General features: G+C 39.8%; 1 protein-coding gene across 1 annotated transcript in view; it reads left to right on the top strand.

Annotated features, from left to right (window-relative positions):
- The first annotated feature begins 399 nt into the window (after positions 1-399).
- The window catches only part of ZNF804B (zinc finger protein 804B), a 223,446-nt gene continuing 199,097 nt past the window's right edge, over positions 400-24,748 (top strand). The window contains exon 1 of the mRNA XM_039709796.1: positions 400-730. Coding sequence (XP_039565730.1) covers positions 419-730 — 312 coding nt within the window. The 5' untranslated portion in view covers positions 400-418. The remainder of the gene's footprint in view (positions 731-24,748) is intronic.

Here is a 24,748-nt window from a genome sequence, read left to right as displayed (position 1 = left end):
CCGAGGCGGCGAGGGGCAATGTCCTCCCGCCCGCCGCCGCCCCCGCTCCGGCCCTACCCCTCCTCCGCCCCCCTCGCACCGCCTCCCCCCCCCGGCGAGGTGAGGCGAGGCGAGGCGCAGCGCCGACTGCGGCGGCCGCTCGGGAGGAGCGGGGTGGCGGGCACCGTGCGCGGCTGCATCCACCGCCCAGCCCGGCGCTGGGGACAGCCATGGGGAGCAGCCGCCGCTCCAGCTGCCGCGGAGAAACTCCCCTCCGGATGTCGGCTGCGGGTGGCCTGGTCTGAGCAGGAGCGGGAGGAGGGAGAGGAGAAAGGGCCGTAGCAGCGGCGGACTGTGCGAGTTGCGCTCTGCCCTTCTTCTCCCCGGCCCGTCTCCCACCCGCGGAGCAGCATGCGGACTGGCCTCCGCGCTTTCTCAGATGTGCTCCGGCTGCCGCCGCCTTCAGTGCATCCTGCTGCTGGCAGCGCTCACCCGGGCGCTGGATGAGACGGGAGCAGGGAGATCGCTGCTGCGGTTCCGCCCGCTCCTTCATGCGGGCTCCTGCTCCGGCGGAGGTCGCACCGCCGCCGCGGAGGAGCCGGGCTGCGCTCCCACCCCGCGCCCGCCGGCCCGCGGGGCCCGCATGGCGTGCTACCTGGTCATCAGCTCCCGGCACCTCAGCAACGGGCACTACCGCGGCATCAAAGGCGTCTTCAGGGGACCGCTCTGCAAGAAGGGCGCTCGCTCGCCGGTAACTGCCACCTCCTCGCCCCCTCCCTCACTTGCCCCCCGCACGGTAGGAGCGGTGCGGGCGGATGCCCACGCTGGGGGCGGCCGGCGCGGCTGCGGGGGGCGAGGGGCGTGGGCGCCTGCTCGGTCCCGCTCTGCGGGGCCCCGGTGTGGGCGCTGCCTCGCCGGGCGGCTCGGAAAAGTTTCTCCGTCGGCGGCTGCCTGCGAGTGGCCGCGGGGACGGGGCTGGGGGCGGTGCTGGCGTTCGGCAGTGGGGCGGGGGGGCTGCGGCTTAGCTGGGGTCATCCGTGGACCGCGTCCCGGAGTCGTGCCCGGGGAGAGGTTAATTTGTGATGCTTTGGTGAGAAGTTGGAGGCTGGTAGAGGGGAAGGCGCCGTGTCGGCTCCAGGTGTCGCGGTTTAGTACCTTGTCCAAGGTTTTGACGCGGCGGAGGAGGGAAGCGATCGTTCTTGTGGATTCGTCTGCCAAAAAAATGCACTTGCGAGTTTGTCTAAGGCGCGTTGTGAGCTACCTGTCTAGACCGACGTCTAGGTAGAACACGCGTGAAGTTTGGGGCGGTCCTGCGGGGACTGCAGACCCGTCGAGCTGCCCTAGACGGTGTCCGTGAGTCGCTGAAGGCGTTTCGTGGGGGCAGCGGCAGTCCTGGGCTGCCGGGGACAGCGGCGCCGGGGAGCACCGCGCTGGTGCCCAGGCGGTGACGATGCCCCGCTGCCTCTCCTCCGCCTCTCCGCCCTGGTTGTGGCATCGTAACTCCGCAGTCGCCACCGAACTTTGCCTGTCACCGTGCCGGGTGTCGGTGTGTGCCGTACGGAGGGGTACGGACCTGCCATCCAGCCTGCCTTGCACGAGTACCAGGGACACCTTGAGCCCGCTGGTGGGATTCCCTGAGCTTCGGCAATGCCCCGCCACACACCTGCATCCTAAAATACCTTACGGGAGCTAAAGTCTGCTTTCTCTTTCTTGACTTCCAATGAACAAAAATGACACATATCTCACTATGCTTCCAAAACCCCTTCTGTGTTGTGCACTAGCACTCTGATAGAGCACTTGCGAGTTCTTCCCTTGTACTGCTGTGTCTGTCGTGTGCAGGGTAACACAACTGCACCACAGGTATCATCCATCAGTCATTGGCTGAGCTGCCTTTGTCTTCTTTGACCCATGGAGCTGATCCACTTTCCACTTCCCACTCCTGAAATGCAGGCAACATTTGCTGAGGTCTCTGTTTGAAATTAGGTCAAAAGGAAAAAAGATCTCAAAGATCTAAAATAGGAACAAGCTTAATTGTAAATACTTCTGATTTAGTAGAACTTAAACAACTAATGTTCAAGTCGAGTAGTATCAGAAGCCTGGGAAGATACTATCCTCTGAATATTGTGCTCCAAATCCTTCACTTTCCAATTTCTTTCCCTTTTTAACTGCCTAGTGAGTATGCACACCACTCCCCTCCATCTGAATACTTAATGGAATAAATTTGTCTGACTCCACTAACAAGTCATCATTTTAAACACAGGTTCACTAACAAGTAGTCATAGTCCTGCTAGTGGGTGGGAGCAATTTTTGTTAATATGTAAGTAACAGAGAAGACCAATGAAAATTAATGTTCCTTATTATTTAAAGGTGTATTTTTTAAAAAGGATTTTGTTTTCAATTGAGCCTTCTTAGTCTTAAGGCAGCCATCTAGGGTTTAGTGGAAAAGGGAAAAAGCTATGAAGCTGAAAATTAATCTCAAGTCTCTTTCACTGTGTAGAAATGCTCTTTCATCTGAGCTTTCCAGAGTTTGAAAAAAGTATCAAGGACACTTTGTATTACTTTTCACTAAGACAGAACATCTTGTTTCCTAAATTTGTATTACCAGGAGTTGCTGCTTTATATGTTTTGGGGCCATTTATACAGAAAGGACTGAATTTTAGCAATCTTTAGCTTTCATTCTGAATTCTTGAGGGAAAAAAATTATTTCTCTACATATATTTATATTTTTTTTAAAAAAAATTTTCTTTGTTTTCTTCTGCCTTTTTTTTAGTGACAACTCTGAAGCTAGTCAGGCTTTTGAGGTCATAGGCTAAGCCCTTTGGAGAGGGAGTGTTGGACAGCTCATGGGAGTAAAGGTGCATGACAAAGTTTTGTTAATGCTGAGTAATTGTAGCTTTGTAACTTTTTCATGTGTTTGATATTTTGAATTTACTGTTGGTTTATATCGGCTATTTTCATATTTTGATACAGAAGTTCAGATTTTCGGAGATAAATAAAGAATGCTCAGTTGGCACAGAGGGTAATAGTTTGCTATTAAATACTGAAAGCAGTGAGTAATTTGCATGTGCCTACAAATTTATAACTTTCCAGACCATATCCTTCTTCCTTATCAGTGTGCATAAAGTTGGTAACAGTGAACAGCAAAAAACACCACCTGGACACATTTTGCATTATAGATGTGGGAGTCATGCATATTGAGATTTAGTATTGACTGAGATAGTAAAATTGTTTTAAACATGAAAAAATGCCCCACACAATGCAAACAAACTGTCCAACTATTGAGTTAAACTTGGGACCTCTCCTTATACTTAAGGAAGTCTTAGGCCAGTGGCATTTATTAGTATTCCCTGTGCTGTGTTGTTATTTAATCCCTCCTGATTATAACTTTGAATGATCCAAGTTATTTCTTGCAGTCATTTTTAAAATGTTGAATTGGAAGCAGCCTTGAAGATTTGATTTTATCATTTGTACCATTAAACAATCTTCTGTTTGTACACTATAAGTGATCTTATGCATGAGTCTGCGTAGCCTTTAATGGATAATATGTACCTTTCTATATTTAAAGTGTTCTGTATTAACAGACCATGAAATGTCAGTAGACTTAAGGCTATGCTTTAAGAAATGAGAACAGTGGTGAATATTTTAAACACCTTTATCAAATTTCATGGTTTTATGAACAAGGATTTTTTCAGTCTGGGTGTTTATGTAGTATTTATTTAGCATACTTTGCTATTATTCTACCAGAAACAATTCTGGTCCTTCTTCCTGGTATGCAGAGAGACCTTTAGCTGTAGCAGTTCCAATGAGAACAAGATATGTAGAACTACAAGGATAAGACCCTTTGGGTATGTAACGATTTTGTCATGCTGTCGTCATAAAATCCTTTAAAAATTTTACCTTGCCTTTGCTCACTTTTACATATTGGAGAAGGGACTAGCTGTGAATATTGTGGAATTAGTAGTGATGAATTCAGAAAGAGCAGAATTAGGAGCAGTCACCAGTGAGTCCTTTATCAGTGGAGTCTGATGGAGTTACATGGAGAAGGAAATGCTGAGTTTGAACATGAGGCCAACATTACTAAGGATAATGGACAGTAAGCCAATGAAGGAAGCTGCTCATTTTAAAGCACAGCTGAATCTGTGCTTTAAGCTTTTATATTTTATGTGAAAAGTTATATTCAGGAGCATATTATGAGCAAATTTTCTGTTTCTGAAAATTGCTGTTTAAGGAAATGCATTATGATACAGAGATATTACTTACACTTCAGAGTGATGATATTGTCTAAAGGTTTTTGAGTCCTGAATAGATTACATTGATCAGTGCACTGGTTTTATTTTTTGAAGTCATGATAGACAATGCTGTCATACTCACCTGCAGCCCAGCCTGCTCAGAGATTTACTGCCATTTGTGATTTACTTCACAAGTGTGGCAAAGCTGGCACTGAAAAGGACTTGCCCGCAAAACTTTTAAAGAAACTTCCAGGATGCAGCAGAAAATGGTACTGGGAATTCAGCAGATGGCCCCCTTGCTTCTGAATCATTTCTAAGCCAAGGATGTTATTAGGGTACACTGTTCTTCCTGTGGCTTTTTAAGATAAGATATAAACAAAGTCTCGTTTACTACTCAGTATTTAAAGATCCCTTTGTATTTTGAAGGGAATAGAAGGCTCAGAAGACCCAGTGCCTTAGCCAATTTCTGACTTGGCTAATTATTTTTCTTCCATTGTTCCCTGCAGCTTCAGCTGAATACAGTATTTTTCATGTACTTCTCTAAGCTGTTTTCAAATAAAGCTGTCAAGCAGCTGCTGTGTTGCACTCGGTGCTTGCCTGAGTTCTTTGGGTTGTTGGGGGCAGGAAAGGCTTTTCTGTTACACAGAGTTACCTTTTAAAAAGCACAGCTCCCACCCAGTGTCCAGAGGCTGCTCCAGCAGGTCTAATTAAGTACATTGCAGGTACTTGAAAATAATGACAGTTGAGTTGATACTGAGCCATAAGCAAGCTGTTTTAGCACTAAAGCAAATATAGCCAGGACTTAGTAGCACCTTAGCACTCTCTGAAGCAGACAACAACACAAGGCACTTCAAAACTTGGAAAACTTAAGTGAGCCTGAGGATGAATGACTGTAAATAGAGAATGGGAGGGACAGAGCATGGGCAGCTGTCTCTGTCTGCCTGAGATCAATGCTAGAAACACGGGCATAACCAAGTCTGCCACAGAGTGACAGTATTGTGTTTGCCACCAGCCAGTGGCAAACATGTGCCAAGCACAGTTGTCAGAAAGCAATTTAAAGGCTAGACATGGTGCATGCATACCATGTGAAATATGGTTTAGGTGACAGCAGGTTATAGGAGAAGCCACCATATATCCGAGTGATTACTGGAATGCCAAATAACTTGTGCATCCTTTAGCACTGTGACTGCACTCTCAACAGCACTGAAAGCAGAGAGGAAGGGTATGCTGGAGCATTACAAGGAAAATGCATGAAAAGTAAAATTTAAGTTAGGAAATAGAGTCTAAAGGGGCCAATAATAAACCAGAAACTCTAATAAATAGTTCTACAAAAGGAAAGGGGGAAAAACCCCCAACTGTGCTAACAAAATTTTGTGGAAAGAAAAAAGGGAAAATGGTAAAGAAGATGGAAAATTGTGCTTTCACTTTCCTGTGCCAAAAGTCTCTGGCAGCTCCCTCCAGCAAAAGTGGCTGCCTGCCAGGGGGGATTCTGTGCACGCTTCTGAAGGCTTGGAGCTGGCTTACAGAGGTGTCTGCCTTACACAAGCCAAGGGCAGGCACTCCTGCTAACTGTTTCTGATCTCATTGATTCCTGGTACTTTGTGTCTCAGAGTGGGCTGAGTGTGTTTCCTACCAATCCTCCTGCCTCCACTGTGCTGGAGAATATATGAGCATTCCTGCAGACCACACTCCACCTTACAGTGACCTTATTTCCTGATTTCATGGTTCCTATTATGGTGCTTTTTGTGCAATTCTGCAACATGTGAGAGGCAGAAAGAACTTTCAGAAAATGGGAATGTGCTTTTTGCCACAGGTAGCCTTGCTGGTCATGCCTTGTATTAAACCTGGTTTTTGTGGAATCTATCACTTTTGAGCAATTTTGATTCTAATTCAGTGAGTGGGTAGCACTTTGTATATAGCATTGCAATTAAATTTAATCATCTTCAACCAATTTCTGCTGGAGCCATTTCCTTCACCCACAATTAGCAGTAATGTTAAACAGGTGCTTTATGTCTGACAGCACCTTTCCAGCAGTCTAATATTTTTATTGGTCCCTCAATTGAGTTTGTAAACCCAGATCAATTTCTCTGTTATTTTGCATTTGGTAATGCTTGTTTGTCCATTAGTTCCAGAATTATTGCCATTACATCCATTTACATTCTCACTTTCAGTTCATATGCATTTTACTCATCCAGAGCAGTTTAGTGGGTTTTCTTGTTTTATTTATTCTTTTTTAAATTCTGAACTGTGTACAAATTTGAAAATGAATGTAGAGACCTAGTGATTGTGAAACAGGTGCTCCCTTGGATGGTGGTTTGAGCTACCCAGGCTCTAAGCATTACAGGCTGTTCCTCTGCCTGTTCAGCCCTGTTTCCTGGACTCTTGCCCAAGCGTGCTGTCCATGGTGTGCACTTGCCTGGCTTTGCTGGGAGGATGCTCCAGTTCCTTCCTCTGTCTAAATGAATGCTTTGTTTTGACCAGTTTACAACTAAATAAACTGAGTAACTTCATTTATGCAAATGTTTGTATGTGAGATTAGATTTCATGAAAAGAAAACTGTGGTAAAAAACAAAGTTTCATCATCTGAATCTACTTATTCCCTGCCAAAGTTTTGCAAAAGTCCTCTGTAAAAAGCACCTAAATGGAGAAGGAAAAGAAAGCTTTAAAGGGTGGCCAGAGTGTAGGCATTTTCCTCTACTTGAGTTTTTCTGATGGGTTGTGTATAGCCTTGGGTTGCAAGGCTTGGGACTTTTTAGTTTGAGCATTTTTTGTGTGTGTTTTTTGTTTTGGTTTGGGTTTTTTTGTGTTTTTGGTTTTTTGTGGTTTCTTTTGCTTGTTTGGGTTTTTTTTTTGTTGTTTGTTTGGGTTTTTTTTTTCTTTTGTTTTTAACATGAAGAACCTTTGACAAGACTTTTTATTACGTCACAACAGATCACTTCAGAAGACTCAATCACTACCTGCAAATTTTTAATTTTACTCACTTGTCCTAGGGAATATGTTGACTTTTCTGTGGGAAAAAAAGACATTCAAAATGTTTTTATCTGCCTGCTGAAGTGTTTTTATTTTAAAATGTCAATGTGCTATGCACCGTGAGAGGTTTAGTTTTACTGCCTTATATATCTATCCACGAAAAACAGTGTATCACATTTGTTACAAAACAGAGCAGAAGCTGTAGACCCTCTATTAGAGTTCAAGAGTTAGGATCTCACTAAGTTTTGTACACCTACCATGGTAAAAAGAATGGATTAGGAATAACGTACATAAAATGTCTAATTAAATTTATTACAACATCAAGTTAATGTTAAAGAGAAGAACACATGCATTCATGCACTTGCAGGAACCAGAATTTCCAACATAATATGCAGTACCATTAAAATCCAGTTTGACCCTCCCAAAAATTAACCAGTGTTCACTGGAGAATTTTGTAAACATGTGCATGCAGCAGTCTATGCATATAAACATATCTGAATAGCAATAAGAAGACCCTTTAAAAGAACTTTTTACAATGCACACTGACAGTTGTAAGCACTGTTTTTTAAAGAATCAACCTGCTCTGCTCTTAGCCTTTGAACCTTCCAAACTCTGAATGAAGAGTACTAAAATGATTTGTGTTGATAATCTGCAGAGGTGATATGGCTACTGCAATATTAGAGCCAGATATCTGAAGTTCAGTCCTGGATTTCTGTATTTTGTGTGGGCACACATCACTGTTTGTCTTGTACAATCAACTGCAGGGCTCAGGTATCAAGATTAGTCATGGAGTAGGTACACAAACCTGAAGATGCTCTTCACTGTGCAGAACACTGTATTGTTCTGTGCCCAGTCATAAGACACTTTAATGACAGGCTTTTCTTTTTTCTTTTTTTTTTTTTAATACTAGACTAAATTTATGTGCATACTAGATAAGATGTAAACATCATCAAAATTTTGTCCCAGTTTCATAGTTATGCACAATGATAATTGGCAAGCTGGTTCAAGTAAAGAAATAGAAGTATTGCTGGGGGATTGCATGCAGCTCTGAAACAATTCATACATTAATCAACTCTAGTTAATATCAATTTTTCAATTGATGTTTTCCCTGGAACACATTTTAAAACAGATTTAGTGCTGTTGTGTCAACAGAAATATTCTATCAATATTCTGCTCAGACTAAACTGAAGAGCTGTATTTGGTGTCTTTGAGAACATTCTCAGCTGTAATCAGCTGTAAATCTGCAGCCCTTATTTCCAACTTAGACTGCAACATGAGGAAGGCTTGGGACACTAGATTAGAAAGTGTAAGAAGAGAGTTCCCTAAAATAACACCCTTTGATAGCCAAATATTTGCTAGATTATAATTTGGAGTTAAAATTATAAATTAAATCTCTATGAATACTATGATCAGAGGGTCTGCTAGAAATGCAAATTCTTATACTTATTGAGATGTTCTGAGTATTTTTTTCAAAGCAAGGTTTTCATATTCAGATATTTATAGCTCTAATTTTATTAGCTTTTGTGGGTTCCAGAAGTAACCAATACCAAATGTTCATCTAAACCAGTCTTCATTTTTATGTGCTAATAATTACATTTTCAGTTTAAGTGTGACTTCTGTGAGGTGTGTAAACTCTAATAATGGATTTTATAGGGAGGTCTAAGAAGAAGCAGAATGTGTATATTTATGCCACCCTTTGTTAGACACTGAAAAACCCAGTTATGATCTTGATGCATTGAGCTTGCCCTTGAGCCCTTGTCTTTGATTGCAAGAAGCTTCTGGTGATGCATTGCAGGTTGACAGAGAATGACTCTGCAGGATCCTTGCATTGTTGCTTGGTGAATGTTGTGGTCCAAATGCTGGCTAAGGTGAGTGGTTGGTGGACTGGATGATAACAAGGATTCCTCAGCCTGGGAAAGGCTCTGCTTACTTCCAGATGCTGCACTGATGGCTCCTCTGTGCCGGGAGGAATTACGGTGTAGGAACACAATATCCAGGATTCCCACAACCCACGTGGCTGCAGGTCTGTGCCAAACAGCAGCTGAGGCATAGAGGTGTCTCAACACGGGGAGTGGCTGCCTGGTCTGATGGACACAGATCAGAATCTGTCACAAAGCTATTGAGGACTGGTTCAGGAAAAGAAACTAAAAAACATCATTGTGTAGGTCCCCAGAGGGAACAAACTCACAAGGTGATGTGCATGCAAGTAGTTTGTGTGTACCAAGTAATAAATAAACATCCCATAAATGTCACTGAGTACATATGCAGCTCCTCCAAGCTGTCTGAATGCTTAACTGCTGTCCTTACAAAACTGTACTACTGCTCTTCCTGTATAGAAGTCCAAGGCTGCTTTGTTGTATGCATCTACAGGATGGACACTGGCATTTTTTTTTCCTTTTGTAATGTTTCAATATATATTTCACTTTAAAGAGAAGATAGCAAAACCTATATTAAAAATGGTTTAGTCAGACAAATGAAGAAAAATAAGGTTGATACTACATACAAAGATTTCAATTTTCATTTGAATGATAAATGCATCCTTGGCTATTAAATACGGAAAAGAGGCAATATAAGGAGCAATGATGGAGACACTGCTTATTCACAAATAAGCATCACTTTTAAAATGTTCTTTTTCTGGGAGCGAGTGATAAATTTTTGTGATGACTAATAATGGAAAAATCACAGATTTGTGTTCTTTGATGCAGATGTATTCATATCCTATAAACCAAAAATGACGTTGAAATAAGTATTGAATATGTAAACTTGCTGATTTTATACTTCGTTGATCTTCTTCCGAAGACTTATTTATAACCAGTGTATTCTATACCATGTGCAACAGGAGATTCTTATTGTGTATGTATACTGCACAATAGATATGTTTTATTGCTTAGCATTATAATAGGATCGTTTACAAGTTAAACTTCAAAAATATAGATCCAATATTGTGATTATTTATCTATATTCATATCCTATAAACCAAAAATGACGTTGAAATAAGTATTGAATATGTAAACTTGCTGATTTTATACTTCGTTGATCTTCTTCCGAAGACTTATTTATAACCAGTGTATTCTATACCATGTGCAACAGGAGATTCTTATTGTGTATGTATACTGCACAATAGATATGTTTTATTGCTTAGCATTATAATAAGGATCTTTTACAAGTTAAACTTCAAAAATATAGATTCAATATTGTGATTATTTATCTCAAAAGTAAACCCTTCCCAAAAAATAAACAAAAAATGTCCTTCAAATTTATTCCCTAGAGGACATGGCTTATTTGAAAATGATAACACTTGGTGGATAAAGGTATACCTTTCATTTTGGCTATGTTAATAAATCTGTGCACTGGGCTTTTTATTATATAAAAAAGATATGATGGCTTGAAATAGAAGGTTGTATCCATATGCCATGTTATTGCTTTTAATGGGGAAAGATAATAGAGAAAATAAATTAATTGGGTTATTTTTTTTTCTTTTGACAGCTATCTGCTGTTCATATTGTTATTTCTTCACCTTACAGAATCACTGAGGTTGCAGGTGACTGAATTTGATTTCTGTGCGTTGTGGAATCAGCCTTTAAATATTTATGTTGATTTGCATATATGACAGCTTTCATCGGTAAAGACCATTATAAACAGCAAATTGGAGGAAGGTAGAAAATTCCTTTCTTTGAAAGAGATTTAAACAAGTTTACAGAATGACTTAACAGAGCTTGCATAATCTTCACAGTCAATAAAAACCAAAGGCAGAAAAATGTACTTAAAATCTACAAGAAAAATGTTTTGTTTCCACTGCATATTCTCGAACACTTGCTGTTTAAGCTATAGCAAATGAGGATTACTGATTATGTACACTTAGAAATATTCCAGTAGATAAACAGTTTTCAAGGCCTTTTTTTTTAAATCTGAAGTTCATCTGTAAATTTCAGTAATAAGGACATTGAACACCTTTTCCCTCTACCGAAGTACAGTTCCTTATCCCAAATATTTCCCAAAACACATCTTGTAGTAATATTTTTTTCTGATGTTCTGACTAGCACTGTTTGAAGAACAAAATTGCCATTTAAAAAGTGCTTGAAATATATAATTTCAAAAAACTATTTTAACTCCTGTGATTTATTATTGTACCAGGCAGTACAATAAATTTCAATTAAAAAAAAAGAGAAAAAGTCCCAAACTCAGCAAACCCAAGCTACCCCAAACCATGCCCCCAAGCATAGCAAAATAATCAGCATGAATTGATGAATCACTGACAGCCTTTCTTCCTATGTCTGCTCAGGTAAAGTTCAGATCTTGACCTTCTGCTTGCCTGGGAACCATTACAGAAATCCTAATGAGCTTCCTGATGGCCTTTTAAGAGTAATAACTGATTAAGTAATTGTAGCACCTTATGCTGAAGTGTTTTACATACTCAAAGACTTCTGAGCCTCTTCATAGAGAAAAAGGCATGTCTGCTCAAGTTATATGATTTGAAAGAAAATTTTCCTTTTTATCATTATAAGAGTACTTCTCTGTGTTTATTCTTCTAACCTCTGGCTAATAGGGATGGTGACTGCAGGCATTAGGCATTAGACAGCCTTAAAAAGATTGATGCTTCTGATTACAGCATACTATAGGATAAATTGTAGGGTTCAAGTCTCTCACAGAGTTAAACAAGATATGTGGTATCTGAAGAAACATAAAGGTGTCAATTTTCTACTTGATGGTACTAATATATTTTGATAAGATCTGCATATTAAGAACAAGCCCTCAAGTACAGTGATTTAGTACTGCAACTGCACACTACTTCACAGTGAGGAGAACAAACAATAAAAATGTGAATCCTTGCCTCTGCTCCGAAGGACAGTGAACAAAGACTTGTGGGCATCGCAGCTGGCAGGCGTGGAGAGGACTGTTCTCTGAAGTGACTGGCGAGAGGAACGGAAGAGGGATAGTAAATGTGAACAGGGAGGTTAATTGCAAAGTAAATGAGTTTCCTACAGAAAGCACTGAGGCACAGATCCTCAAAGGCAGTGTGTGTGCATTAGTAAACAGCACCAGGGACTGTGCCAGGCACTGGGGCTCAATCAGCTAAACAGTGAAATTGTCAGTGTTGTTTCCAGTATGTTTGTGCTGTTCAACAAGTAGCACTGCCCCAAACATTTCTTAGAGAGAGTTTGGGAGCTAGGGTAGGGCAGAAACATTAACATTGCTGCAGTTTCTATTCCGAGAGAGTATAACAGCACTGATGAGCTGCTCAGTGACAGGAAAAAGCCTCCTTTTTTTAACGGGCTTTGAAATCCTACCCATGTATGGAACTGCTAACTACCTGCAGGGCAAACCTCTCAGGCACTGTTGTTCCCAAAACTCTAACTGTGCATTGAGAGAATGGTGGGGGTCATAAGTCAAAATTGTGTTGGGAAGCACAACAAAAAAATCAGAATTGGTGGCACCACTAGTGCTTGAGCCTATGTCTTTGCCCTGTTCAGTTACCAGAATAAGTGCAGCCTGGGCCCCAGCTCCATCAAGCTCTGCGTCTTGGGGTGTTGGGACTTCTGAAGATTGAAGGGTAGTGGCTGGATCTCCTGACAGCAGTCTGGTGGTTGGATCAGATGAAGCGGGTGGATTTCCTCACAAATCCCCTTACAAATCTGTGTTGTGCTCCTTACAAGAGGATTCCCAATAAATGTGATATGCATATGCTGACTGGAGGAGAGAAAGTTCAGCTTCACCATTCAGGCAGCAAACTTCAAAGACAAAGAGCAGATGAGAGAGTATTGGTGAATCATAATGAGCTTCTTGAAGAAACTTTTTGTAGTTTCTTCAAGAATTCTTAAAATTCACAGGAAGCAGACATGCATAGCGACGATTCAGGGAAGAATTTTAGCTTGTGTAAATCAATCTGTTAAATTGATTACATTTCCTAAGTCTGTTTTATGCCAGCAGGATTTGGTCCTGAGATTTTATTTGGATTTTGCTTAGTAAATAATGTGGCTAAAGTTAGTGAATACTAGTTGCTAGGACTTCCAGGGTGGAAGCATCACTGTGATTCAGTCACAGAATTTCAATTAGAAGGAAAATGCAACTGTGCTCCAAACATAAAACCTAGTATATCTTTGCTGGACTCTATAAAATGACTGTCTTTTCTGTATTAGTGAAACACAAACAATGCTGGTTAAATACAAACCATGCTACAGAAAGGTATTCAAGCAGTTAATATAACACCTTTCTCTTTATGGAGCATATATTTGTACACTTCCCTGAGATAACACAGTTTGACTCAGAACTTGCTGCCACATTCCTTATCCTCATAGCAGGTAGGTGTTCATTCAGAAGGACAATTATGAGTTATTCACTGTGGGATGATGGTGTTATACTAGATATTTTAGAGGGTCATCATAGTAACACTGAGGCCACTTAATTTTAGGATCCAGACTTTTGGTTTAAATAAACCAGATCTTAGTAAAATACATATAAAAATCACTTTTAATCTTTCCAGAAGAAAAAAAGCTCCTCAGAAATCAGTTGCAACTTTTGCTGGATTACACATGCAGAGAAGTGCATTCTAGAAATGTGAATCTGTGATCGCACTTTATGTCTCAACATTAGCTAATATTAATCCTAATCTAATATTATCTTAATACCTTAATATTAAACTAATATCCAATTCTCTGCTGTTACAATTTTTGTGCCTGAGTGAGTGACTAGGCTAGTTAACCAGTTAACCTCAGCTGTTGGCTTAGTGGTGTGATTAGTTTCTTATGAAGGACAAGTGTCATTTTCAGGTTTCATTTGAAATCTAATGCATTATCCTTTATTAATATAAAATGGATTTTCTGGATTTGTATGTTTAGCTGCCCTGTTAGGGATTGCTGTTTGTTTATTTTCCTTTAATTACAGTGTTGCAATACTGTTAATTTCCTCTAACATAATATATACCAGAAACCTGCCAACAGTCATTATCTGTAAGGCTGCTTGAGGAAGAATCCTGCTCTTTAATGGCTTCAGTGGGATCCTGTCCTCTGATAAAACAGGAGGGCTGGCATTTATTTCCACATAAGATGTGTTTCTTCGCAGGACTAGAGAGTCACTGTGCTGTTTCAGTCCTGCAGGTAAGTGCACAGGAGGAATGCTGTGGGAATCTCTGTGACTGCAAGTCACTGGGTGCTAGGAAGCTTTTGAGCTTGGTGCTTTGCTGGACAAAAGAGATTCACCTTTGGGAGGTGTTACTGCTGTCATGTAATTGATGGCACCATTCAGCCAGCTAGTTGTCTTGGTCTACTACCTGAAGGTGGTAAATATTTCCATTGCAATTCTAAGTCCAGGAAAATGACATCTGTGGGTATGCCAGAGGGCTTGTGAGACTGCTTCAGTTTCTCCAGCTGGGGTGGATTTATACGATGACTTTCTGCTGGCCCATCTCTTGGTACATCTTCTAGTTACACACGTGCACTGTGGTACCAACAAGGCAGTGGTCTCTGCCCAAAAGTTCAGGAGGAAACCAGCATGAGAATAATGAAGATGGAATGGTGAAGGGCTGGGGTACTCGTCCTGCCAGAGATGCATTTGGGGTTCATCATGGTTCAGCAGCCAAGGGGTGATGTGAAGAACTGCCTTGGGAAGGTGAAAGGGAAAGGAAATTAAAAAAAGGGGGAAGCAAAATATGAGGAAACAGATTTTTTCCCCCCATTGGTTTAGTTTTCATAATGCTAGCAAACTAGAGAAAAGGTATTCATCCATGGCCAAAGATCTGTAACATGACAGAAGATCTAAAATAATTGACACAAAGAAGTAAAAGCTTTGGAAAACAGAATTTTGGCAATTTTGAATGAGGATATTTTTGCTCTCCCTGTAGCTGGTTAATGAACTAGTCCACAACTGCAGCTGGAAATCAAGTTAGCTCTTTCACTGTGATATTTAGCCTTCTGGCACTGGTTTATTCCCACCCCCAAAGCAACTGAAACACAGATACAGATTACATAGGATTTTAGTTAATTTATGTGTGTATTGTGTGTATGTGTAGGTTACAAGCAATGTGATGGAAGTAGGGCTGGTTTTAGTATGCAGATGGGTGAACTGCCTCCCCTGCATGATTGTAATTCCAGTGTTTTTATTAGTGTGTCAGCTATAAACTGTTGCATTTTTATCACTGTGACTGTGTTTATCGCAAACTACAAGTTGAAAAAATGCAGCTTTTGTCAGGGAAATAAAGAAGAGTTCCCCTCTTCAGGTATGATGCTGAGAATGGTTTTGAGTAAAGGAAGGAATGAATCAATATCTTTTCTAGTTGCAGGACCACACCTTTTCATGGCAGGTATGTCCCTAGGAAGTGTGGTTTTTAAGCAGGCATGTGCAATAATTTATGTCTGAGCCATTAGTTAATATTGGCAAAGTGTCACAGGTGCTCAAGTGCTGATGGCAGGCTGGGGACAAGAAGGCAGCAGCAGGTCGCTGCTTCATCCCTGCACTAAGGGCTGGCATTTTACACAGCAAGGGGTCAGAGAGGTACATTATTTACCCCATAACCAGTGCAGGGATGAATGTGTGCTTTCCTGAGTTCTGTCAAAGAGTTTTACTGAGTTTGACTTTCACAATTTTCAGCAAAATCTCTTGAAAAAAAATGTTTATAGAAAATCCTGGCTCCCATGCAATTACTCTGCCATATGCAGTGGCACATCTTACTCATTCTGTGAATGTTTTGTGCTCCCAAGGGGATTCAAGAGTAAATACAATCACAAGTAAAAACTTAAAATATCAAAGTAATTTTATGTTATACACACGGAATGATTGATAATGTCACTTCAGGGCTTGATCCTGCATATGTTGAAGTTGAGAAGATTTATTGGTGTTATTTTGTTTTATGATTGGCACATAAAGATCTTGATTTTTTTCTAGTTGTATAAAACCCCATATTATTAAATAAATATAGCCATTGCATATTAGCAAAAAACAATGGCAAAGGAGGAATGCTTTAAGTTCCTCCCTGAAGAATATAATACAAAATTTTAAGAGCATTTTTTGTTTTCATGGAGAAAAAAATATATTTGCAATCCTATAATTATGTTCTGAAACAGAAATTCAGTCAGATTACTTTTTTGGGTCATTATATTATCTGTGTTAGAAAGTGGTAATTGGGGATTGTTGAGTTTCTATCAGGTTTGGCTTAACAGCAAACAAGGTTAACATAAGTGGTTGTATAGCTGAGTTAATTTTAAATGATCTTTTGGGCTGAGATATTAAGGCTGAAATGTCTTTAAAGGAAGCTAAATGGGGCTTGTGTTTTGAATGTGATCTGATGTATAATTAGATTTCTCCTACAGAAAGGTTAGAAATTGTAATCTAATGTTCAGAATCAACAGCAGAACTGTGTATTTTTAAATTTAGAAATGTATAAAGCTTAATACAAGTTGATTTCAAAGATTTACATGCATGTAAATGTGAGGGTATTGGAAGGTACTGGATTTAAAATATGGAACATTTGGGATTATGCAGGATATTGTAAGTGATGTGAGTTTTTACTCTGGATGGTTGGGCTATTAAAGAGTGTGTTTGGGCACTTGGTATTGTTAGCACACCAAACACTATCCAATGAGTGCTTTTAAAAACTGCTGTACCTTTGCTAATGTTTTGTCACTTTTGAAAACTGAACAAGCTTAACATACTGCAGAGGTTGGTTAATTGATTTATTGAGAGTTTTTGTGACCAGTAACTGACTATTTCTCTCTGTCCTTAATAAAGAAATTTTTGTAACTACTTTTCCCCCCCCCTTTTTGTTCTCTGAAAAGAAGGAAGGTTTAAAATGATGGCAGTTTTAGCTCAAAATTTAGGCCAACTTCTTTTGGCTGATTGTTGAAATAGGGTTGCTGTGTTCTCTCATGAAGAGAGAACAATGTCTTTGTCACATGTGCGCTTCCCATGCTAAGTCAGCTTGAGTTCAAGTTGCTGAATGTTCTATAGCAGAAAGAGCTTTGAATGAAATTTGATTTTAGCTTTCCTTACTTCATGCAGCCTGAGGATAGGAGTAGGACATGTCGTGTTTTCACAGAATATGAGAAATCTTGTGGACATTTGGCCACCTTCCTTTCCCTCTGTATTTATGCAGTAATATGGTAAAAATACATTCAGCAAGCATGTAAAAGGGAAAGTCAGAAGAAAAGGAAGGTTCCAATGAATGTTGTATGAAGGAATTGTGTCCATATGTTTCCCTGGGAAGCTCCAATGTGCTCTTGGTGCTTGCTGTGTGCTGGGTCAGTGCAGAGTGCACATCCACAGCCAGTGAGTGACAGAGAAGGGCCAGGAGCAGAAGGTCAGGAAAGGAAGGCACAAGGAGGGAAGGATGACCATGTCTCCTTCCCAAGAGCACCTGTGCAGACAGCACTGCACGATGCAGCAGCAGCAGCAGTTGGGAAGCTCCTCCATTAATCTTGAAGGGAAGTAAGAGGCAGATGGAGGCGGCTCTTTGCTTCCTGTTAATGAGCTGCTTGCAGAAAGTAAAGGGACACTGTGCATGTAAGCACCTAACATGATTCAGTTTCTAAGCCACAATATCTAAATACTGCTGATGTCTTTACAAGATATAAAAATAGAGTAAAGTACATTTTCACTAAAGCTAGAGAAGAAGTGATCTAATATTCTCCTGATAAAATATGATACTGTTACTGGAGAGGGAAGAAATGTGTGTGGGAAATTAATGTTTAAATTAAAAATGTATATTACATTTCTATACATTCATTTTATGTTAAAATTAACAAGACTAAAAATTTACCACATTAATATTATGAGAAGAGTGTCAGTAATTTTTGCCTGGGTCCAGTGGTAGTGTATCTATATTTCACTTGACACATCTTGGCTCGGAAAATTTTAATGAGGTTTCTTCCTTTTCCAGTCCGTGAAACTTCTTGTGCAGCTAAGTGTCTAGCTGGTACTTGACTTTTGAAAAAAAATAATGATAAATCAACCTTAATGAAGGAGAAAATTCTGGCAGAACTTGGGTGTTAGTCACCTGTATTAAGTTCAGGATAATCTAAAAGTGGCAGGTCTCTGATACTGTCATTAATTATTTGAATAACTATATTGTGAGCAGTCAAAACCAACAGTTTTGAGTTTACAAGATGAGGTGCAATTCCAGGCTGGGGCCTTTCAACACAGGTCCCTCAGCCTGGGGCTGTCACTGAACTCAGAAGCTGCAGTTGTAGGTGGGATTCACTTGTGAAGGTGCATTTAACAGGGAGTGTCTTTGAGTAGCTTGCTGGGTGAGATCATATGGCATGAGCATGTGATTGTTCCTGACCATATAGGCATGATTTCATGTTATAAAAAAAAAAAAAATCTACTCCCTCTTAATCAGTGGGCAAAAGTGAAAGTAGTTAGATTATGTAGTGTTTGCATAAGAATAAGTGAATGGTTTTGTAAAATCTATCAGATTTTTTTTTTGTTGTGATAGGCATTACTTTATTTCTTCACCAAAACAGTAAAAAAAAAAGAGAGTAAATATTAATAGGCATTACAACATGTAAGTGGATTGTTCATATAATGCTACATGACACCTATCCTGGAAATGAAAGGACAGGGGTATATTTTCTAGTGTTATATCCTTAATTCTGTCATTTATAGTGATAGGAAAGGTAATGAAAACTACTTGTTGAAGACAGCTCACAAAAATGATAAGTGAGAGCAAATAGGTGACACATTGGAAAGAAGAATTCCTGGTAGTTAGAGATGACAAAGGAGGTCTTATGTGCACTATCTATTGTGGTTCTATGCCTGCCTCCTGGATAACTTTAGCAATTCAATTAACCGACATGAGCCTGTGTTTCATCATCTATAAAAAGCAGATTATACTTACCTACCTCACAGCATCTTTATAATTGATTTTTGTAAAGTGCTTTGGGATTCTCAGATGAAAGGCACTATACTAGTGTCAAGTATTATTATTATTGCTACTACTAGTAGTAACAGTACTTGTAATTTATACTGCTCTTGTCTGTTCATGATGCTTTAAGTAATGCATTCCTGCAGTGCCTCTATGGATTAGGTACGTGTGTGCTTTTATACATGAAGAAATTCAGCTTGTGGGAAGCTGTAGATTAGGTTTGGGATTTTTTCAGTTAGAAGGACACAAAACACACTGTTCACAATTTCTGGAGAGTTTTTTAACCATTGAAGTCCATAAAAGCTTTCCTTCTCTTCCTGTATTTCTGAATGCCAAAGCATGGTCATGTTTCAAGGGCAGGCTGGATGGAACTCTGAGCAACCTGTTCTACTGAGAGGTGACGCTTTCTGTGGCAGAGGCATTGGAACTAGATGATCTTTAATGTGACTTCTGACTCAGGCTGACCTGATTCTATGAGTCTATGTTTCTGAGTGTTTTTCGTGTTCTCACCAAGCCTGCGTTTCCAGGCACTTTCAAGAAATGGTGCCTGGTTTGGCAAATGTGTGGAGCTCAGCCAGAGGGTCAGTGCTGGCTAACAGGGAGTCCTGGGAGTGTTCAGGACTCTTGGCAATGCTCTTATATAATCTTGAACTTCAAACACATTTTTACTATCTCCAGGCTTAAGATAGATTGGGAGATTTTGGATTGCCTTCTGTTTGAAAGGCTTAAAATCCACTGAAATGTGTTTTAGATACCTAATACTTTGTGTAAGGATTGGGATTTTTGTTTTGTTTTGTTTTAACTTCACTAAATCTGCCTTTCGGTAATCATCTGAGATTTTAGATTTTTTTTTCCTAATGTAGACATTTCTTTAATCTGTGATAACTTAGAAAACTGGATCAAATACCACAGTAAAAAGTACTTGCCCTGGGTTCCATTGTTGCCTTTGGTGTGGGCTCAACAGCTACAGATGTCGCTGCATCTGGACGTGCTGTCTTCAAAAGCAGCTAATTTCTGAGATGGCAAATGGTCTTTGAATCACAGCAGCAATGGGCTTTGAGGCTCAGGCATTCTTCCCATGTTCAGCAGGTGTCTAAATGTCACTTACTGGAATTGAGATGTATCTGTTGCTGCACACATAGGCAGAGATGATATGAATGCATGGTGTGGACTCAGGCAGCAAGCCACAGTTTTAATGCATTTCAGCTATAACTATAATCAAACATAAACACTGTTCAGTTGATGTGGATATAGCATGATTATACTGACACACCATAGAGGGTGTGAGGTAGTCTGGTCTGTGCAGAGACTCTTTTAAGCAAAGAATCAGGATATGTGATCTGCTCTTCAAAAACCATTTCCTAAGGCTTCACAGGAGGAGAGCTGCAGGGATCACAGGCTACAGCTTATGGCTTTATCCCTTGGTTGCCTCTGAGGACTGCACTGAACTGTCCCTGCTATAGATGTCCTCCAGTGAGTTTCTACTTGAAACAGAATGAGGTATAAATAGTTTTCAATGCAGATAGCTTTTGGGGTTTTTTGGGGTTTTTTGCAATCAAAAACTGAAATCAGATTTATCAAGAGAACTTGTTGGCTGCTGTGATCCAGGAGACCAGTTGCAGCTCAGGATCATGTATTTGGGATGTACATGATTTGGGGAACTTGGTTTTGAAAACGAAAGTTCAATAGTTATTTATATGCAGACAGTCTCAATGAATCATTTATGTAGCACATTTGTAAATGAGAGCTAAATGGGTTTTGAAAACGAAAGTTCAATAGTTATTTATATGCAGACAGTCTCAATGACTGTCTGCATTTATGTAGCACATTTGTAATGAGAGCTGAATCGGACTCAGCAGTTTGTGATGAAAAGCAGATACCCAGAAACATCTCATTTTTTAAGTATTGCACTCCCAGGTCATCTCTAATTAGAGCTTTGGAAATCTGGAAGTAAATGTTTCTTCTTTGTGTCCTAAACAATAAAGGTTATCAATAGCAGCAGGCTGCTGAAGTCAGCTTATATGGCAAGAATACTTTTCATGGAAACAGTAGTGGGTAAAAAACAGACTGAGTTTGAAATTCAGTGCAGGCACATGCTTCAGGCTTGCCTGAGAGGTGAGCTGTTTAGAGACCTCTGTGTTGCTCATGATGGTGAAAAACTGGAAAATTACTAATCACAGAGCAGGTTAAATGCACAATACTCAGGCTTGGGTTCTGTGTGTCTCTGAGACTGTCTTTTTGCTTTCTGCAGACTGGCAGGTACAGGGTTCTGCTATCTCATGCATCAGAAAGAAGGGTGCAAGAATTAATGAAGTATTATGCATAGAAATCATAATATAGACAAAACCAGCAAAACTGCCCACCATGTGGGCTCTGCATCTTCCTGCTTCCTTACTTCTGCTCACAAGTGGAGCAGCTCCATCCACTTCCACTGCCACAGGATTTGACTTTTTGCTTCAGAAAAGGTGTTTCTGTAACAGGTGGTTGTCACATACTCCCTATGCCTAGTTTTCACAATACTATCTTACTGTAGTTTTTGAAAATGAGAATAGCCTTGAAAACATTACCTGAATCAATATCTTTGCTGGCACAAATAAAAGTTAAATTATTGCTTAGAAGCACATAGTCAATGCACAAAATCATTAGTTTTGATGTAATCCTCATTTCTACTTACAGCATTTTCCATAATTTCTTTTTAAGGACTAATTATCTTCTACTTTTAAATCTGATCTATACAAATATGTTTTAAAACAAATTCTGAAACATTTCTTTTGCATACAGCTTAAAATTAACCAAGTTATAAAATTGCATACAAGTGTTATAACTTAAATGCAATTCCACTTTCAAGATTGTACAGTAAGGGATTTAAAAATCTCCCATGTATATGGACATACAGTGTCAAGGTGTATCATTAAACTGCAGAAAATTGTATTTGATGCTTTCTTGATGCCATGAAACATGTTTTAAAACTTGTTTAATTATCTTCAACCTTCTTTCAGGTTTAAACTTTTGAGGACAATTTAGTGCATTAGATCCCATATGATGAAGTTAGGTGAAATAGAGCTGCACCAGGAGATATTTCTATGGCTGTATTCTATTGTGGGGTTTATATTTTTGGTTTTTTTTAATATGATTTCTCCTCCATATAACCTAAGGAAATAAAATTAAGGCACATATATTTCTGAATAATTACTTTTTAAATGTACACCATGAAGGAAATCTCATACAGGCCATGCTTTAATATATGTCAGTAGTCATCTGAATGTTGAATTTTGCATTTTTTTGTTTTAACTTGTATATGGTTTTAGGGCAGCCTTTCATTTGTTGTATCATAAAAATAATTTGTCTTTTGTTTGTAATACAATTCCTCAGTTCATCATTTTTCTATAGCCTAACCAGCAGTGTATCTGCCTTAATATTGATGAAGTCTGAGTGATTCAGATGTGGTTGTGATGTTTTATATCTTTTCCCTTTCCATCAAGACTTAAAACAGGGACTCACTCATCACTTAAAAGCATAATTGCTGAATATACAGAATATTTAATGGTATGAATATGGAAAGTTCTTTGTGACAAATGGTCTAGACACCTAAACTTGTAATATTTGGTAGTCATTGGGTTCTTAGAAATGAACTTATGTCTAGATAAAAAATACATGCCCAGAATCTCATCTTCCTTCCTCCACTTTTATAACCTTGTAGCTCTGTGGAAGTCACAGCTGTTTTTCAAGAATAATATGACTATCTGTTAAGTTTGGAGAGTGTGTTTTGTACGCTACTGATGTAACTTACATCAGAGTATTATTACGTGTCCTTTAATCTGGCATACTGGCACCTGTGTAGCATGTGAAAAAATATGGGGTGCTGCTGCTGTGCCATCATAGTGGGCAGTTTTGCATTTTCATGCAGCTAATCTCTATATTCAAAATATTCTGACTGTGCTGGTTTGGCTGGGGAAAAGTTTATTTTCTTTACAGTGGCTAGTGTGGGGAGGCATTTTGGGTTTGTGCTGAGAACAGTTGATCATTTGGGGCTGTTTTAGTTATTGTTAAGTGGGGCTTGCACTGTTCCAAGGCCTTTTCTGTCTCTCACCCCAACCCACCAGTGAGTGGGGTAGGGGTTCATGGGAAGCTGGGAGGGAACACAGCCAGGACATCTGACCCCAACTGACCAAAGGGATATCCCATACCATATGGTGCCATGGTCAGCATATAAAGCTGGGGGAGGAAGAAAGAAGGGGACAAAATTAGGATTTATGGCATGTGTCTACCCAAGTCACCATTACATGTGAAGGAGCCTTGTTTTCCTGGAGATGGCTGAGCACCTTCCTGCCCATGGGAAGAGTGAATTCCTCATTTTTCTTTGCTTGTGTGTGTGGGTTTTGCTTTCCCTACTAACCTGATTTTATTTCTACCAATGAGTTTCTTCCCTTTTACCCTCACAAGTCTCTCCCCTATTCTGCCATGGGGGCATGAATGAATAGCTGTGTGGGGTTGAGCTGCTGGCTGGGGTTAAACCACAGCACTGTGAATAAACTTCCTCTGAATGTGTGTGAATCTCCTGTACAATCTGCAACTCTTAGCCAGTACCAGGCAGGACAAGAGCAGTAGGGAGATCCTCTAAGGGATTTAGATTACTCTGGAGTTGGGAAAAGAGCCTACTTCTGCCTGAGGACATAAACTGGGAACTGTACAATGTCCTTTTATGGATTCTTAATAAGGTGTGATATAGGTGAAGAATATGCAACCTTTTAAGAGAGAGTAACATACCAGGAATCTTTTCAAGTGATTCAGACAGAGAATTTTGCAGGGTAAAGGTAAGAGCTGCTCCCCACACCATTTACTGTTAGATTTACAACAGATAACAACACAACCTTTTGGTGTTTTCCATATGCAAGCTTCCACTATGTACAAAAAAAAATACTAGAAGCAATAAAGTCATGCTCATAATTAAAAACTGCTGTGTGTATTAAATATGTTTTGCAATTAAAAGAAGCAGTTTCAGTTAAGTTCGTCATCATCTGTGAGATGCTGGTAGCATACATAAAATGGTATAGTAATTGCAGGTTTATTCTTGTGGACAAATACTTAGAACTCTAGATCATTGTGCATCACTAATTGGTCCCCTGACAGGAATACTTTTGGGAAGAAAATAAATGGGAAATAGGAGTAAAATTATCTTTCATCTCTTAGGTAGTTCCTAATATTCATATATTTAATTGCTATCTTTTCTGTGATGGAGTAGAAAAATTTCCATGCTGTTCTCTTGAATCATTTACATGTGCTTTACATGTTTACATAGAGGAAATAAAAATGTTGAAGTGAGTTATTAGAATCCATATGCATAATACAGAAGAAATTTAATACTCAAATGCACATAGATATTTTTTCTTTTTTTCTTTTCATCCAACTCAAGGGATGCTTATCTGACTTATTTCATATTGACTGATATGAAAAGCTGCTCTAATTTAAGGACAGTCTGATTTTTTTTTAATTCTGTCTTTTTTTTAATTCATGTCTTGTTGTAGAAAATCTATCTCCAGTTATATGCTTGAGAACAGGGCTACTAATCAGTGCTTTGGAAGAACCTGCTCTAAGACATGTTGAACGTTATTAGTAATCTGAGTGAACACCTCCTCTCCCCCAAATTCAGTTTAAGCCAGACACTCAGTCTGCCCCTTCGTAAACTCCCATTCCTTTATGCCCACTGTAGGTCACT

The sequence above is a fragment of the Passer montanus genome, unplaced genomic scaffold (genome assembly GCF_014805655.1).
Source record: "Passer montanus isolate IOZ18808 unplaced genomic scaffold, ASM1480565v1 scaffold10, whole genome shotgun sequence".
NCBI lineage: Eukaryota > Metazoa > Chordata > Aves > Passeriformes > Passeridae > Passer > Passer montanus.
Note: the sequence above shows the minus strand (reverse complement) of the source record. Positions and strands in the feature narration are given on the sequence as shown.